This window comes from Ursus arctos, unplaced genomic scaffold (genome assembly GCF_023065955.2).
Source record: "Ursus arctos isolate Adak ecotype North America unplaced genomic scaffold, UrsArc2.0 scaffold_30, whole genome shotgun sequence".
Classification (NCBI taxonomy): Eukaryota; Metazoa; Chordata; class Mammalia; order Carnivora; family Ursidae; genus Ursus; species Ursus arctos.
The window spans coordinates 5,065,068-5,081,507 of record NW_026622986.1 but is presented as its reverse complement, the minus strand read 5'-3'; the positions used below and the strand labels follow the sequence as shown (position 1 = coordinate 5,081,507).

The window sequence follows — 16,440 nt, the reverse complement described above, 5'->3', positions numbered from 1 at the left end:
AAGACAGAACATTTTAATTTGAGTCTTCGGGTGCTTTGACTTATTGCCTATCAATAAAGAGAAGAACCTGTAAGGGGTCTTGAAAGTCTACTCATAAACTGCACTGTTCACTGCCAGATGTCTGTGCCTCAGCGACGTAGCAAGCTCTGAAGTCATGATACTCCAGAATCCAGAGCAAATATTCCTAACTGCTTATGAGAAATCTGTGATCCGGGACCGCCACAGAAATGGTCCATAATTCTATCAGACAAACTCTGACAGAGAGCCTGGTACTTACCTGAAGTTTGTTAGAGTAATTTACCTTTAACCATCACTGTGATTGAGGGAAACATCTTTCAGGGCACGGGCTAAGAAGTTACACCAATGACACGTGTAGAAGGATTAATTTATGTTACCTGTTCTTGCTTCTCCAGCCACCTGTCCACCATTGGGTGACTGGCACTCAGAGATGAGCGAGCATTGTCTCTCTGAAACTGGTGAGACCAGTTACTAGCATCCCGTGGAAGGCTTCTATAGTTTTCATCTTTCTATTCAAAAAGAAACAAAAAGGTGTCTTGTAAAAAAACAGACCTTGCAAATTAATGATGCACTTGGTCTTTCAAAAGTAGCAGAAAAATGATTCTGCATACTTAAAATATTTTTCCCAAACCTATACAAAATAGCTAATTGAGGATACTTCACCCAGATTAGACCTCATGAATGCAGTCATCCAACTAGGGTAAGAGAGTGTAACGACTAGAGCAGAGAAGGTAGCCACACACATACAGGAGACGAAACCATTTTCCCTGCACTCCCTCCCAAATCAATCTCCCCAGGCCAATTACATGCACCAGAAAATGAAAAGTATTTCTCTGCAAGACTGTTGGTATCGCTCAAGCGTGGAATTTCCTCTTTTCATCTTTCTGGTCTTAAAATAATACTGTGAGATACTTTCTCTAATTCACCAAAAATGTTTAAAGTAAGACAGATGAATGAATTTGCTCTTTATTCAGATCTTTGTAGTTGTGTGACTTTGGGCAGGAGACTTAAGAGTCTCTGGACTGTTCCGTTAGCTGCTTCATGAGCTAGCTGTAAGTATTAATTCAAATATCAAATAAAGGAAAAAATTAATTTATCCCAATACATGGTACATAACAGATACATAACTGCTCATCCCAACATGCTTATGGCAAGTGAAGTCTTTACACAAAAACCTAGTTAGTTGATAAATATTTATTTAACATATCCCAAAGCACATGCCTGGGTGGCTTGGTGACACTTATTAAGTGTCTGCCTTCGGCTCAGGTCATGATCCTGGGGTCTTGGGATCTAGTCCCGCATCGGGCTCCCTGCTCAGTGGGGAGCCTGCTTCTCCCTCTGGTCCTCCACCCACTTATTCTCTCAATCTCTCTCTCTCTCTCTCTCTCTCTTTTAAATAAATAAAATCTTTAAATAAAATAAGTCCCAAAGCAACCACATGCTACTGGATATTTCTTTGAAATATTAACTTATAACAATCTGCTTTGGCTTTTGGGTGGCAAAACCTAATTTCAATGTCCTAAAAGAAATGAGAAAGCTAGGATAAGGCAGAGAAGTCAAAGATTTTAGTTCAACATGTAAATCTAAATATCTCCTACAAGAACAAATTTAAAATGTTAACCTCACTCCGACCCACTTACATCAGTGCCCCACTTTAAGTAAAGTACCAAAATATTCTCCTTACTAACTGTGTTAAGGACAACCTGGCTGTACACATTATAGACATCACTGCTTCTTATTGTTCGTTTCTTAAGCCATATGAGCAGCAAATACATAGAAACAAAAAAGTGTAATGTAATGGTTTGCACTGTATAGACCTTAGCAATAGACCAAGATACTGTTTTCTGCCCCGTCATGAATTCCATCAGAGAGAAAAGCTTCACAATGAATTGATGGTCCTGAACTTATGCCAATATTGTGGTATGAAAAATCTTTTTAAATCTATAAATATTTACCAGTATGAACTTCAGTATGAAACTTTATTCATGTTCTTTTTAATATACCTACAGAGAATAAACTAAAACCTCGACAGAATTAAACACTAGCAGCAAGTAGTTCTCACTAGAAGCCTCTGCACCTGTCCGGTTCCTGCGGCTCAAGAAAGCTGTCACAGAGCACGTAACTGCAAGCACGAGGGAAACCCTGAAGATGGCGAGTCCACACCCAGGAACTAGGGACTGACCCTGCTTGCAGGAACACGGAAATGCTCAAGTAAGCAAAGGACACTGACAGAGTCCAAGGAAAAGAATAAAGCAACTGAAGAAACCAAAGCTCACTGTAGCTCAAAATACTAGGAGCTCTGCCTTAAAACTTGCACATGGTAATTTGAGAACAAAGCAAAATTAGCTGACTTACAGCCAAGAAATTCAAATAAGTCATAAAGGGCAGACGAATGTATTAATGACAGAATCTTATATGTCCACGAAGGGAGGAAGGATTGGGAGTGTGGAGAAACACAAGCACAATTTTTCTATCAAGGATCTTGGAGCTGCTACCATTGGCTAAGGACCTAGCTTCTCGATTCATCTTCCACCATTAGAGGTGAGGACTACACCAACTCTTTACTTTGAACATGAATAATTAAACACAAAGTATTAAAAATCTATTTTGCCTTTTCAGTAGGAACTGTATTTCAGGGAAACCAACAGTGCCAGTCGATGAGGGGAAGCTGGTCTTTTCAGAAGAATGCCAAGTAACGCAAACAGAATAATGAATAGATTTAGAAGAATCACCACATTCAGCTCCTACTGAAATAACTCATTCAGGCAAAGATAATCAACGGACACTATCATTGCTAGCTGAAGAGATGACAGTGAGCTGGATGTCTGCAGTGACAAAATACCACTTGCAAAGGGAAAACAGATCTTGACAATGAAGGGACCAGATGACACGAAGCGCTCACTCTCCTTGGTGTCTGGGATCCAGGAGGCGACTGGTACTTTCTTCTGATTCCTTCTGAACCGCCACCATTATTCTTCTTTCTTGAAATGGCCCTCATTAGCTTTATCTATGGCCTGCTCACTCCTGTCTCCCTAGCCAACCTCAAAAAGTGTTATCATTTCAAAGCCTCCCTCCCGACAACTTCTAGGCATGAGTCACCGACACTAAACTTTTCCTGAATTCACCATCTCAATTTCCAATCAGCCAAGCCAAAGGTACCTCCAAATCAACAGATCCAAAATGAAACGCACGTTCTCTAGCAATTCTGGCACCCTTCTGAAAAATATTCATGATGCTCTTCCCTCTTTCAACACATCTCTCAGCCGAAACCAGTACAGCAGCCTTCGAACTGGAGGCTGGCTCCAGCCTTAACCTCTCCAACGACGTTCGCCACCACTTCCCACAGAGGACTGCTCTACCATGTGCGTTGGAGCACACGACCCCCGGGACAGACACTGCATGGAGCCCACGCACGACCACCCTTGCTGTGCTACGTGCCTCTTCACCTTCGCTTATGCTCTTTCGGAGCCTAGACTCCAAGAACACGTCTTCTGTAAGAAGAAGCTTACCATGTTTCAACACCCGAAGCAATTGCTACTTTCTCTGAGAAGGATTCCCGGACTTTCAATAGACACCAGAATGTCATGCTTTTTGTTACCACTATATTCTAATTTTACTTCTAATTATAGTTCTAACTTATAATTTAGTTAATTTTTACAATTGCTATTTCCACTATTACAGTGAAACCGAGGCAGAAGACCACCACTCACCTTGAAACTCAAGCACTCAGCTTAGTGGCCTATACCAACATGGAGGGCTTTTTCTTCAATATGTGTTGTATCTCCTATTTTCACATGGTTCAGAATCCCAGAATTTTCAAAGAACACTTCTACAAGTTGTTTTAAAAATTAATAAGGGAATGCTTTCAAAAGGCATCACGAAAAACATCAGTGAAATGCATTTTCACTGAAATATAATGATTGCACGTTTAGATTTATACTCCAAGATGCATAACTCTGTTACATGCCTATTTCAATTTAATGTCACACCTACAATATACAGTGTCTGTGGATAATGTGATTACTTCCAATTGCATCTAAAAAGCAGTGCGACATTTCTCCATTTACATCAATTATGACATGTAATTCACGTTGCAGGCCATCACAAAGTAATCATATTAAAGGAGATAAGGGCTCGAGATAAAAGAAAAAAATCTGTCCTTCTGAACTCCACCCGAAAAATTCAATTTTATATTTGTAGAATCAACTTTGAGTAGTTAATAGATAAGAAAAATAAAATTGATATGAACCCCTCATAGCAAAAAAGTTTTGCTAATTCAGTATTGTTATTGTAATGTCAATAATGAATTCATACATTAATTTATAATGTATGAGAAGCCCAGCTGAAGTAACCTTAGTCATTATCAAGAAAATGAATTTCTAAAATATATTATTAATCACTCTGCAGTATATACTTTACTTTGTTGATAGCACCATGCAGGTCCTACTAGCATTTCACTCATGTTCTTCCTCAATGCTGGCTTGATCCAAAGTTCATACAAAGACTGTAGTCCTACAAAGTTGTGATTCTGTATTTATAATGTGAGTATATCAACAAACACCATAACACTCAATATAATTTCTCCTTCACAATATATGCTGGGATATTCATGATTTCCAATTGAAATGTATATAGTAACATAATATTTTCAGCTTAAAAATATTTATTTCAGTGTAAATGATTTTAAAAACATATCTTAAATGTAGTGATCCGAAAGGGCATCTGCACCCCAGTGTTTATAGCAGCAGTGTCCACAATAGCCAAACTATGGAAAAGAGCCCAGATGTCCATCAACAGATGAATGGATAAAGAATGTGGTGTGTGTGTGTGTGTGTGTGTGTGTGTATAATGGGACACTACTAAGCCATCAAAAAATGAAATCTTGCCATTTGCAATGATGTGGATGGAACTGGAGGGTATTATGCCAAGAGAAATAAGTCAATCAGAGAAAGACAATTATCATATGCTCTCACTCATACGTGGAATTCAAGAAACAAAACAGAGGATCATCGGGGAAGAGAGGAAAAAATACAACAAGATGAAATCAGAGAGGGACACAAACCATAAGAGACTCTTAATCATAGGAAACAAACTGAGGGTTGCTGGAGGTGAGGGAGGGAGGGTATGGGGTAACTGGGTGACAGACATTAAGGAGGGCATGTGATGTGATGAGCACTGGGTATTATATAAGACTGATACTCACCGACTTCTACCTCTGAAACCAATAATACATCATATGTTAATTAATTGAATTTAAATGAAAAAATCTTAAAAAAAAATAATAAATGCCATATTCTCTAGCAAACCCCACTACATTGTAAGCTTTGGAGAAAGGACCATTTTCCTATCCCTATGATGCCCAGCACAGAGCCTTTCACGAAGTAGGTGTCCAGCAAATATTTAACGTACTTAATAGATGAATGAGAAGCTAATGAGAGACCATAAACACAAAAAAAGAATCCTTCAAAAAAAAAGTTCTCATTAACACTGCATTGACACTGAAATATCTGAATGCAAAAAAATCTGATGAGCATTTCTCAAAACATTCCCAAATTCACCGATCTGATTAGCAATGAATCTAAACTTATTACCTACATGAACTTTGAGTGGAAGGCTTGATAGTGCATATTGATAAACATATTGCTTTTTTTCTTCCAAATTATATATGTTAAAGTAATTGATTTTTGAAAAGAACTTTCTCTTAGCTCATTTGTGAGTTTGCATTCTTATGTTCCCATTTTTTAAATAAAAAATAAAACTTAAAAAAATTTTAAAAACAAGGTATAAAGGCATGGAATGTTATGCATAATGCTGTCATTTGTTTCTGAAGGAAAGAAGTGTTTGTAACTAATAAAGTCCTTAGATGACTTAACAGCAACAAGAACAACAACAAAATACACATGGTGGTCTTACTACGCCTACGCAAGATTATTTACATTTTTAATGAATCAGACTATTGTCAGCTACAAAAAAAAAAGTCAATCTTTACGTTAAATGTATTTGCAAAACCTGTATTTTCTAACCTAAAGAAAAAACCAAGCCAACAAAAATCTTTGCCATTAGTATTTCTGTAACAAGTTAGAGCTGTATTTGTTTTAAAAGAATTGGAGAATATGACTTTAAATCTATTTCATTCTATGATCAAATTAATGCCTCCATTCTGTATACTGGTAAACTTCAAAGTAAAACCAGAAATCTTTTCCTTTAGACTTAGAAAAATCTGTCAGTAGTACCATATGCAAAATCCTAATGATTATTAAATTTGCTAATGACAAGAAATAATCCATTATAGTAAAGCCACTACTACTTTATCTAACAATTTTTATAAGAAAAATACCATAAGGAATTGCTCTCCTTTTTTTTTTTAATTACAATTTTAATCCTTCACTCATGAGGCTGTCCCAAACAGCCATTCAGCTTTGCTTTCCCTCTTGCCAGAAAAAAACAGATGTTCCTGCTGTGATCAGGGATTTTCCTTATCATCTAAATGTACTGCCATATCATCAGGTGTCAAAAAGCCACCCAGGCTGAGAAATGCATATTAATTTGCTGCTCCCTGGTAGCAGTACCCTGGTTATGCAGTAAATCTCTTCCAGGATAGGGAAAGTAACTGTCCTCTCTCCCCCATCGCCCCTCCCCAAGCCAATTACAATTCAATAAAAGGAAACCACACAGAACCCACCCAATGCCTTGGGATAGAAGCTTATTCCTGGCATACTAAGCTGCAACTCCAAGGCTTTATCTCTCAGAAACAGCTACTTAGCTGATGGTCAGATTCCTTGGCAAGCCTACATCCCTACATTGCAGAAATATAGGAATAGTTCATGAACATAACAGAAGTACCAGATATTTCTGTTAGCATAAGAAACCCAACTATAGTTCTACTCTTTTTCAACGCAAAAATTCCAAACACCTTTTTAAAAACCACTAGGAACTGTGTCGTATTTTGACATCCTGAATGTTCAAAGCATATAAATTTAACTTTTGCACCCTCTATGCATCCTATGGTTTCAAATATTCCCATGCAGTTTTCTGATTTTAAGTTTACAATTGTTTTTCAACTCTGCAATTCTAGTCAAAGAGAACTCAATTGTCTGCTTTATCATTTCCCCAAGAAATGATAAAGCAGACACAAAAGAAACTATTTTCAGGATGTCTAACCTGAAATTATAAGACTGAAGTGAAATTAGTAATTATGGCTTAGAATTCTTTTTAATTACATGAAGCTTGCTAAAATCATCAGTAATCATATTGTTGATTCGATGTAACAGACACACTCCGGGCTCTGTGGCGAGAGTTCACCTTGTGTGCCTCCTGATGGCTACCCCACAGCATGACCTTGGAAGCAACGCCAAGGCTAAAGCGTCGCAGAAGATAACAACCATACATGGCCTGCAAATAGGATTTTTGTCGATGGCACTTTTCTGACCTTTAAATCGTCCTCTAGTTAATAAATGAGAAAGAGAAAAGAGAGAGAGACATGGGATTGGGAATAAACTGACTCACACAAAAAATTACAGATTCAATAACCAACCTACAGATGCAGGCAGCAGGTTTGGCAGTCCCTGTGCATTGAGACCAACTGCATGCCTATTAATGCATGTTTTTAAATAAAGAAACAGGATTTTATTCCAAACACAGTATTATCGTCACTTACCCCAGACACACGGCTATTTTGAAGTGTAATGAACTGAAAAGGCTTTATTTGACATCCATGGTGATCAATATCCTACATGGAATGCCCCAATGTTGCTGATCTGAGGTCAAGCAAATTCATCCCATTAGCTAAGCCCATATTATCTATAATTCCTGCCTATTTAAATACCATTTTATATATATATATATATATATATATATATATATATATATATATATATATATATATATCTCCCCTACTTTCCTTTCGGGTAATTGCTTTCTTCCACATTCTTAATTATTAATGAGAGGGCTAAAAGAGATAAAAGAGCTTGTATTTATAAATTTGTTCTTACTTATTTTTTTTAAAGATTTTATTTATTTATTTGACAGAGATAGAGACAGCCAGTGAGAGAGGGAACACAAGCAGGGGGAGTGGGAGAGGAAGAAGCAGGCTCATAGCAGAGGAGCCTGATGTGGGGCTCGATCCCATAACGCCAGGATCACGCCCTGAGCCGAAGGCAGACGCTTAACGACTGCGCCACGCAGGCGCCCCAAATTTGTTCTTACTTCTGAACAGAACTATGACAAGACAAAGAGGAAATTCTAACAGCCATACATTTCTGTCAAAATTCTCCTAGTAGACTGCATATTAGTGATGGTCTACTGAAGTGTGGTACAATTTGTGATGAGACAGCGATTATACGGACATTGTAACTTTTTAAAAATTTAAAAATAAAAAATCAAAATGCAGAGATTCTGAATGCCAGTTATTAGCGCATCTCTGTAGCTCAAATTTCATTAATACATATTTTATTTTTAAATCTCTATTTTAATTTTCATCCTAAACTGAGTTTAAATTTTGAACAGGAATTAGTAGCAAAAACTGAAAATAATTTATCCAAGCAGATTTTATTTTTACTAATGTACAAAAGCCAATCTCCTATAATGTCCCTCAAATTTTATTAGTTTTTTACTTCGAAACATTAAAGGTACATAGTTCTTAAAACTCATGCTGACCTGAAAAATCTGAACAATAACTCATGTCTTCTCCAGTCTTTACAACATGTATTCAGTAACTTCTAGATCACAGAATTACATTTAGATCAGTGGGACACTCAAGAATGCTGAATATGCCAGGGGAAAAAAACTGTTTGGAACTCTCTACAGAAAGTACAAACTTGAAAATTATGATTAATTTGCAAATAAGTTTCTTGTCACATAGCAAATCCTTCCGGTTGATATGCTGACAAAACCAGAAGTACAATATTTTAGTTTTACCCCATAACCTGCAACTGGCCAATACCTCAGTAACTGTTGTAATATCAGATAAGAAAAATAACCCCCAGGGCATGGATCTGCACCAGCCTGAACTTAAAGGGATCTGATATAAAAAACAGGCTGGCCAGGGGCGCCTGGGTGGCACAGGGGCGCCTGGATGGCATAGCGGTTAAGCGTCTGCCTTCAGCTCAGGGTATGATCCCAGCGTTCTGGGATCGAGCCCCACATCAGGCTCCTCTGCTATGAGCCTGCTTCTTCCTCTCCCACTCCCCCTGCCTGTGTTCCCTCTCTCACTGGCTGTCTCTATCTCTGTCAAATAAATAAATAAATAAAATCTTAAAAAAAAAAAAAAATGGGGGGGCCAAATATCTCACAGAGATGCAGGTCAACTTATAAAGGCTGTGACATTTCCAGAGGTGACCATGACAGCACAGATTTCTCTGAAGCCACCAGATCTGGTCATGGAGCACACAAGGGAACCTAAGAGGAAAAAGATCAGCAAAACTCAGCCTCATTCAGGTTATTTCTTTGAGCCAACTTCTTCTGTTTTTTTTTTTTTAATCCATCTCAACATTTCAGAATGCCATGAAAAACGTTAGATACAGAATTTTTTAAATCTGGAAGGAGAAAGTGAGAGAACATCCAGCTTAACCTCTTACTACTTAAAAAAAAAAGAAACAGAGGTTGAGAGAAGTTAGAACAAACGCTCTGTGGAGATGAGGACAACTAACCAGTTCCCATGGTCATATCCACCCATTTCAATGCCCAGTGTCTGAATCTTGAGAATTCTAACCCTCAGTCTTGGTCTAACCAGGAACCGTGGTTTACCTGGTCATGATGATAATTTCTGATAGCCAGCCAGTCCTACACAATGACCCCCTCCCAACAGAAAAGTATCTCCTGAGTTCTTGTATATAAATTAGGGTGAGGCCATTATATAATCTTGAATCACAAATTATATTTACATGAGAGATGGTTGGCTCATTGATAAGCAGTGCATAGTCTCAGGAATAATTAGGAGTAAAATGTTTGGGGCGCCTGGGTGGCTCAGTCGTTAAGCGTCTGCCTTCGGCTCAGGGCATGATCCTGGATCCCTGGGATCAAGCCCCACATCAGGCTCCTCTGCTAGGGGCCTGCTTCTTCCTCTCCCACTCCCCCTGCTTATGTTCCCTCTCTCGTTGGCTGTCTCTCTCTCTCTGTCAAATAAATAAATAAAATCTTAAAAAAAAAAAAAAAGGAGTAAAATGTTTGCTTTAAAATGGTTTTAAATGGGGGCGCCTGGGTGGCTCAGTCCCTTAAGCGACTGACTATTGGTTTCAGCTCAGGTTGCGATCTCATAGGTCTTAAAATAGAGCGCATGCCAGGCTCCATGCTCAGCAGGGAGTCTGCTAAGGCTTCTCTCCCTCTGCGCCCCTGCCCCTGCATGCTCAGGTGTGCACACTCCCTCTCTAAAATAAATAAATAAATACATACATACATACATACATAAATACATAAATACATAAATAAATAAAAAAATACATAAATACATAAATACATAAATCTTTTAAAAAACACTTTTTAAATGGTTTTAAATTAAAACAGTCTCTTTCCAGGTATAACTGGGATTATCTCCTTTATCCTATGAAAACATCCGTAAGAGCACAGGGAGAAGGTAGCCTGGGAGGATAGTTTAATATTTTCCAAATTACAAAAACATTATCTCCATCTGGATTCTGAGGAACTAAAGAAAAGAACTAAAAGGGAAGCAGTAATAACAGGAGCTCCCATTTTATTTCTTGGACAGTACTTTATAAAAACCAACATGACCGGGGCACCTGGGTGGCTCAGTCAGTTAAGTGTCAGACTAGACTTCGACTCATGACCTCAGGGTTGTGGGATCGAGCCCCCACCCAGCTCTACACTGGGCATGAAGCCTGCTTAGGATTCACATTCTCTCTCTCTCTCTTTAAAAAAAAAAAAAAAAAAGGCCACCCAATTGCCACATGGCCATAAGCATTCCACAATCAGCAAGTATAAGGAGTAGAGAAAAGGGACCACCATTTTTTACCCTGCTCTTTCAACAAAGGCAAGTGTATGAGAAAAAAATAAAATATAAATATTTCAGATCAAGTTACATTTTGAAGAGCGTGGCTCGTTTTCCAAAACTACAATAAAAATGAAGAGCAACATTTGTCTAATGCTGCTTGACTCTGAAAAACAAATTTAAATCTGAAACAATTTTAAAACATTTTAGAAAGTGCTACATATTTCTTATTTTGACAGAAAGAAATACCTATCCACATTTCATTTTCTTTCAAAAAACATGTAACTCTAAACGCTTGTATCTCCAAACTAAAATTATAAATAACAATAGCATTTTGCATCAGGAGCAATTCGTACAACACCAAGAGAAGAAGGAAACGGATGCCAGGGAATGAAAGAGAAAAAGTAAAATACTTACATTAGTTGCCTGAATCCAAAATACCTACAGTCTTACACATTATCTAAATGTGCAACATAAATCTTTTATATTTGCCTAAATGTTTTTCACCTTAATTTAAAAGCAATATATATATATATATATTCAAAGAAATCACTAAAATTTGAAAATCAAGATACTTGCACCATATATAACTAGCCTGCCAATGTAAATATTAGCACTTCCTTCTTCTATTTTTCAGTCCACAATCATAACTTCAATGAACTGGGTAGATCGGCAAAACAACTGAGTAATTTCTGCACAAGTCCCTAGGCACAGCAGACAATTTGACTTTTCTTAAAGTTTTCCCCTTAATTGTGAAATTGCCTCCCCAGGTAAATCATCTCCACAGATTTTTGAAAATGTAGAAAAATTATTTTCACTTATCATAATCCCATCCTAGTTATGCTTCTCATACAATCATAATGACTTTTCTGGAGAATTCCATCTCCACACGAAAAGCATTTACCATAAAGAAATTGATAGCTCAAACTTCTAAAGAATTAAGTCCTTCTCTCCAACCCCATCAGCAGAAAAAGCATGTCCTCTAAGCTGGATATTAATTTCCAAGGAATCTATTTTTTAATAATAATTTTTCTATTTTTGTCCCCAAATTATAACTGAAAATCGTTAACTTTAGAAAACATCATTCCAGAAAATTTGGAGTAATTCCTGTTGAAAGCCCCCTCCTCTGTCCCCCCCAAAAAACCTTAACAATCTGAATAAAGTGACAACAAAACAGCTGTTGCACCATGATGTCTCAACGAAATTTAAAGACACAAGTGGGAGTACCCAGCCATGAGAATGCAGCAGGTTTAAAACTGGTAAGCACTTCTCAAATTCAGTCTTGTCATAGGGAAGGGCACCAACCATCAATCAGTTTTTAATAAAATCAGTTGAAAAGCTTTCCTTATAACTCATTTCCAAAGAGAAAAATACATCTCAGGGAATGACCAGGTATGCCCGAGGGCTCACAGACACCTGCGGCTGAGTCCTGGTTCCACACACTCCAGGCACGTGTGCACGAACTGCTATCTCTGATTCTCAGCACAAAATGTGGGTGACACAATGTGGCTTGTAAAGCTGGGTTTTAAAAAACTTCTTGTGATGGAAAAAATTTAGATTAACTGAAAAGTTGCAAAGATAATACACAGAGCTCCTACCCATTCTTCACTCAGCTTCCTTCAATGTTAACATCTTACGTAACCTTGGTATAGTTGTCCAAACTAAGAAATCAACACAGACACAACACTATTAACCACACTAACAGATGTATTTGCAATCCATCCGTTCCCCCCACCCCCCACTAATGTCCTTGTTTCATGCCAGGATCCCAAATTGTATTAAATCCTCACATGCCCTTAATCACCTTTGACCTGGGACAGTTTTTCAGTCTTTCCTAGTTTTTTATGATCACGATATTCTTGAAGCATACTGGTGAGGTACCTCATAGAATGTCCCTCAGTTTTCGTTTGTCTTGAGATTCCTCACGATTAAACTAAAGTTATGAGTTTCGGGGAAAACTCTGCTGAAGTGAAATACCCATCCCATCGCGCCATCTCAAGGATTCGCCGTCGCCATGACTTATCATCAGTGATATGCATCTCCATCACTCGGTTACGGGGAGTCTGTCACTTCTCCACCGTAAAGTTAGTATTTTTCACATTCCCTCCTCTCTTCTTTGGAAACAAATATTAAATACAGCCAATTCTCAAGAGGAGGGGAGTTAAGCTCCCCACCTTCTGAAGAGGGGGACTTATTACTTATACTATGCAGAATTCTTCTGTAAGAAAATGTGTCCCTTTTCTCCCATTTACCTTTTATTTAATCATTTATTAGCATCACTATAGTCTTATGGGTATTTATTTTGGTCTTTGGATTATAATCCAACTGTATCATTACTTATTTTGCTGTCATTAATGCACACAAAATATCAAGAAGAGGGCCAAATATACAAGTTCTCAACAAAAATAATATCAATCACAAGGATTAGAGAAAATAGACGAACACAAAAAATTCTTCAAAAAAGGGACAGAAATGGAGATCAGTTAACAAATCAGATTATTAGTACAGATATTCATGACGCCAGCATATGTTTACTTAAGACTAAGATGTTAAGAACTTGGTGAGGTTTTTAAAAAATATGCCAGTTCTAATAATAAACACATGCTCATTATTCTTATATTCATGTCTTAACTGCATAATAGAAAGATTAAGAGGAGATAAAAATGAAAAGGTTATTGTGAAATATTTTACAGTTTAAATCATTCAACTAAATGAACACTAGGCAGGGGGCCCTGGGTGGCTCAGTCAGTTGTGTCCGACTCTTGATTTTGGCTCAGGTCATGATGTCAGGGTCGTGGATCAGCCACGCGTCAGCTCTGTGCTCAACACAGAGTCTGCTTGGGATTCTCTCCTCCCCTCTCTCTCTGCCCCTCCCCCTGCTCACACAGGCATGAAGGCACATATGCTCTCTCTGTAAATAAATAAACAAAATCTTTAAAAAATAAAAATTTTTTAAACAATTGGGCAATTTATAAAGTCTGTAAGCATTTTGGGATGTGGGTAGGATACTTGTCAAAAGCACAGAATTTGAAACTGCAAAATGTAGACTCACATCACGACTTTACTCCTTAACAGCTGGTTTAACTGTGAGGTGATCTATCTACTCCTGAAGTTTTACCTCTTCATCAATAAAATGGGAACACCAACCATACTTAAACAGTAGAGGGGGATGAAATGAGAGAGAACATGTAACACACCAAGCACAGCATGTGGCAAGGAGTCCTCAAAACAACTTGGCTACGATTACGTGAAAATACCAAAAACCTCAAAAACAGATAGTTTAGAGATGAGATAGATGGAAACCACTTCTACCCCCAGACTGTAAAAAACCTTAACTGAAATGCACTTCTCCAAAGGCAGACAGGAACACAAGGGCACCTGGAATCCCTGCAAATTAAAACCCAGGCTGCCAGAGCAGCGAGAATGCAAGCAGCAGGTGGCTCTGGTCCTGAGCAGTGCCATCTTCAACTTTTCTTGCTAACAACAGGACATAAGTTGACTACATCTGACTTTGTGACTTGAAGGAAGTAGGTTTATAATAACCTAAAGTATCAAAAATTAAGAACAAAAACCAAGTTAAAAAAATAAAATGAAGCCAAAAAAAATTTTTTTAAAGATTTTATTTATTTGACAGAGAGAGACAGCCAGTGAGAGAGGGAACACAAGCAGGGAGAGTGGGAGAGGAAGAAGCAGGCTCCCAGCGGAGGAGCCCGATGCGGGGCTCGATCCCAGAACGCCAGGATCACCCTGAGCTGAAGGCAGGTGCTTAATGACTGAGCCACTCAGGCGCCCCCTGGGCCAAAATATTTTTAAGTGTATAAAAACCATGCAAATGTTTGTTCAATATAATTTAATCACTGTCCTTTCCCGGGGCTCTCCCCCCAAGTCAAGAAAAACAGGTGTAGCATACCCATTTCCCTCTCTACTCTATGGAACTTTGAGGGTGCCCAATAAAGATTTTGACATTACTCTGGTTTGTATTTCTGGAATGGTTTGTGAATGCTAAAAATACCACATCCAGGCTCAAAAATTTTCTCAATAGCACCTTAGGATTTTATAACTTTGAACACAAATTATAATATTCAAAGCAAGTGAAGACAGATTATCTCCCTACATGTGACACAGAAATAGATGAGACTAGGTTATTAACCCGACTAGGTGAGCCTGGCAGTTGAAGCTGGCCTATTGTAGAAATGATCATAACCATCACTTACTAAAAGCACACGACTATACTGCAATCAAATGAAGATCTTTTAATATGCAAAACAGAAGGGTGAAATTTATAGTTTCAGAGGCCTTTAAGGGGAAATACAAATGTTGCAGCAGAATAGTCTAACATCTAAGTCTCAGCTGGATCTCCCTTGAAGCTAATGCCCCAGAAAATTAAACACAGCTATAGGTCTCTCACAGAGGAAACATGTGGATTTAGGGAATGATCTCAGCTCATCCTTTGAGGTTTTTAGACGATTACTGTAACTAGCTAACATCTATGATTGGCTCATAAATAACAAAAGATAGACAAGGTTTTTCAACAGCCAACTGGTCAAACGTACTAGCTTAAAAATAAAACAGCATACTCAAATTAACCAGTATACTGGCCTTATCCATTAGGAAGCATAAAGAGAAGCAGAGCCTCAGAAACCAAATGCCTGTGTAGGGGATAAGGAAGCAAACAAATAAATAAACGCAGACTGCAACTCTATAAAAAATGAATGAATGAATGAATGAATGAGCAAGAAATCGGCTCTTTTAGAGTACCATGAAGTAGGAGCCAGTGTTAACTGCTAATATACTGCCAGCATAGCAACCGCCAAAGTTTTCTGACTGAATAAAACAAGGAGTAGGCATTTTCTGGAAGTTCGTGTGTCTGAATTAGCACTGGTGACTTCACACATGATAATGGGAATATGGTGTCTTGACCCGATGTATTCAAATGCACTCTAAACAAGGATTGGGGGTGGAGGACGATATGCCAAGGAACAATATGCAGGCACATTATTTGTATCATAGCTTCTGTTTAGAAAAGATACGTCCTATTCTAGTTGGACATTGGCAGGATAGGATCCACTATCTCAGCAGGCTGTTATACTACACTTATTTAAAACCCAAAAAAACTCATTTTAACTGACTTTCAGTTGAAACAGATAAATTTGAGGGGCGTCTGGGTGGCTCAGTCATTAAGCATCTGCCTTCAGCTCAGGTCATGATCCCAGGATCCTGCGAGTCCCGCACTGGGCTCCTTGCTCAGCGGGAAGCCTGCCTCTCTCTCTCCCACTCCCCCTGCTTATGTTCCCCCTCTCTGTCTCTCTCAAATAAATAAATAAAATCTTTTTTAAAAAATGATAAATTTGAGAAATTTAAGTGTGAGAAGTGAAACATTACAAAACCAAATATGGTAAACGTTCCAGATTTTATTCTGCTATGATAGAAAAATTAGCCTAAAAAGAAGACATCTCAAAATAACCATAATAGTCTTATAT

General features: G+C 38.1%; 1 protein-coding gene across 28 annotated transcripts in view; it reads right to left on the bottom strand.

The window, feature by feature from the left end:
- The window catches only part of PARD3 (par-3 family cell polarity regulator), a 634,782-nt gene that overhangs the window by 316,959 nt on the left and 301,383 nt on the right, over positions 1-16,440 (bottom strand). For 25 of the 28 annotated variants that reach the window (XM_026483450.4, XM_026483454.4, XM_026483462.4 and 22 more), the window contains exon 5: positions 396-527. The exons of the other annotated variants lie outside the window; for them this stretch is intronic. In XM_026483450.4, the coding sequence (XP_026339235.2) occupies positions 396-527 (132 nt within the window). The remainder of the gene's footprint in view (positions 1-395; positions 528-16,440) is intronic. 28 annotated transcript variants of the gene reach the window in all.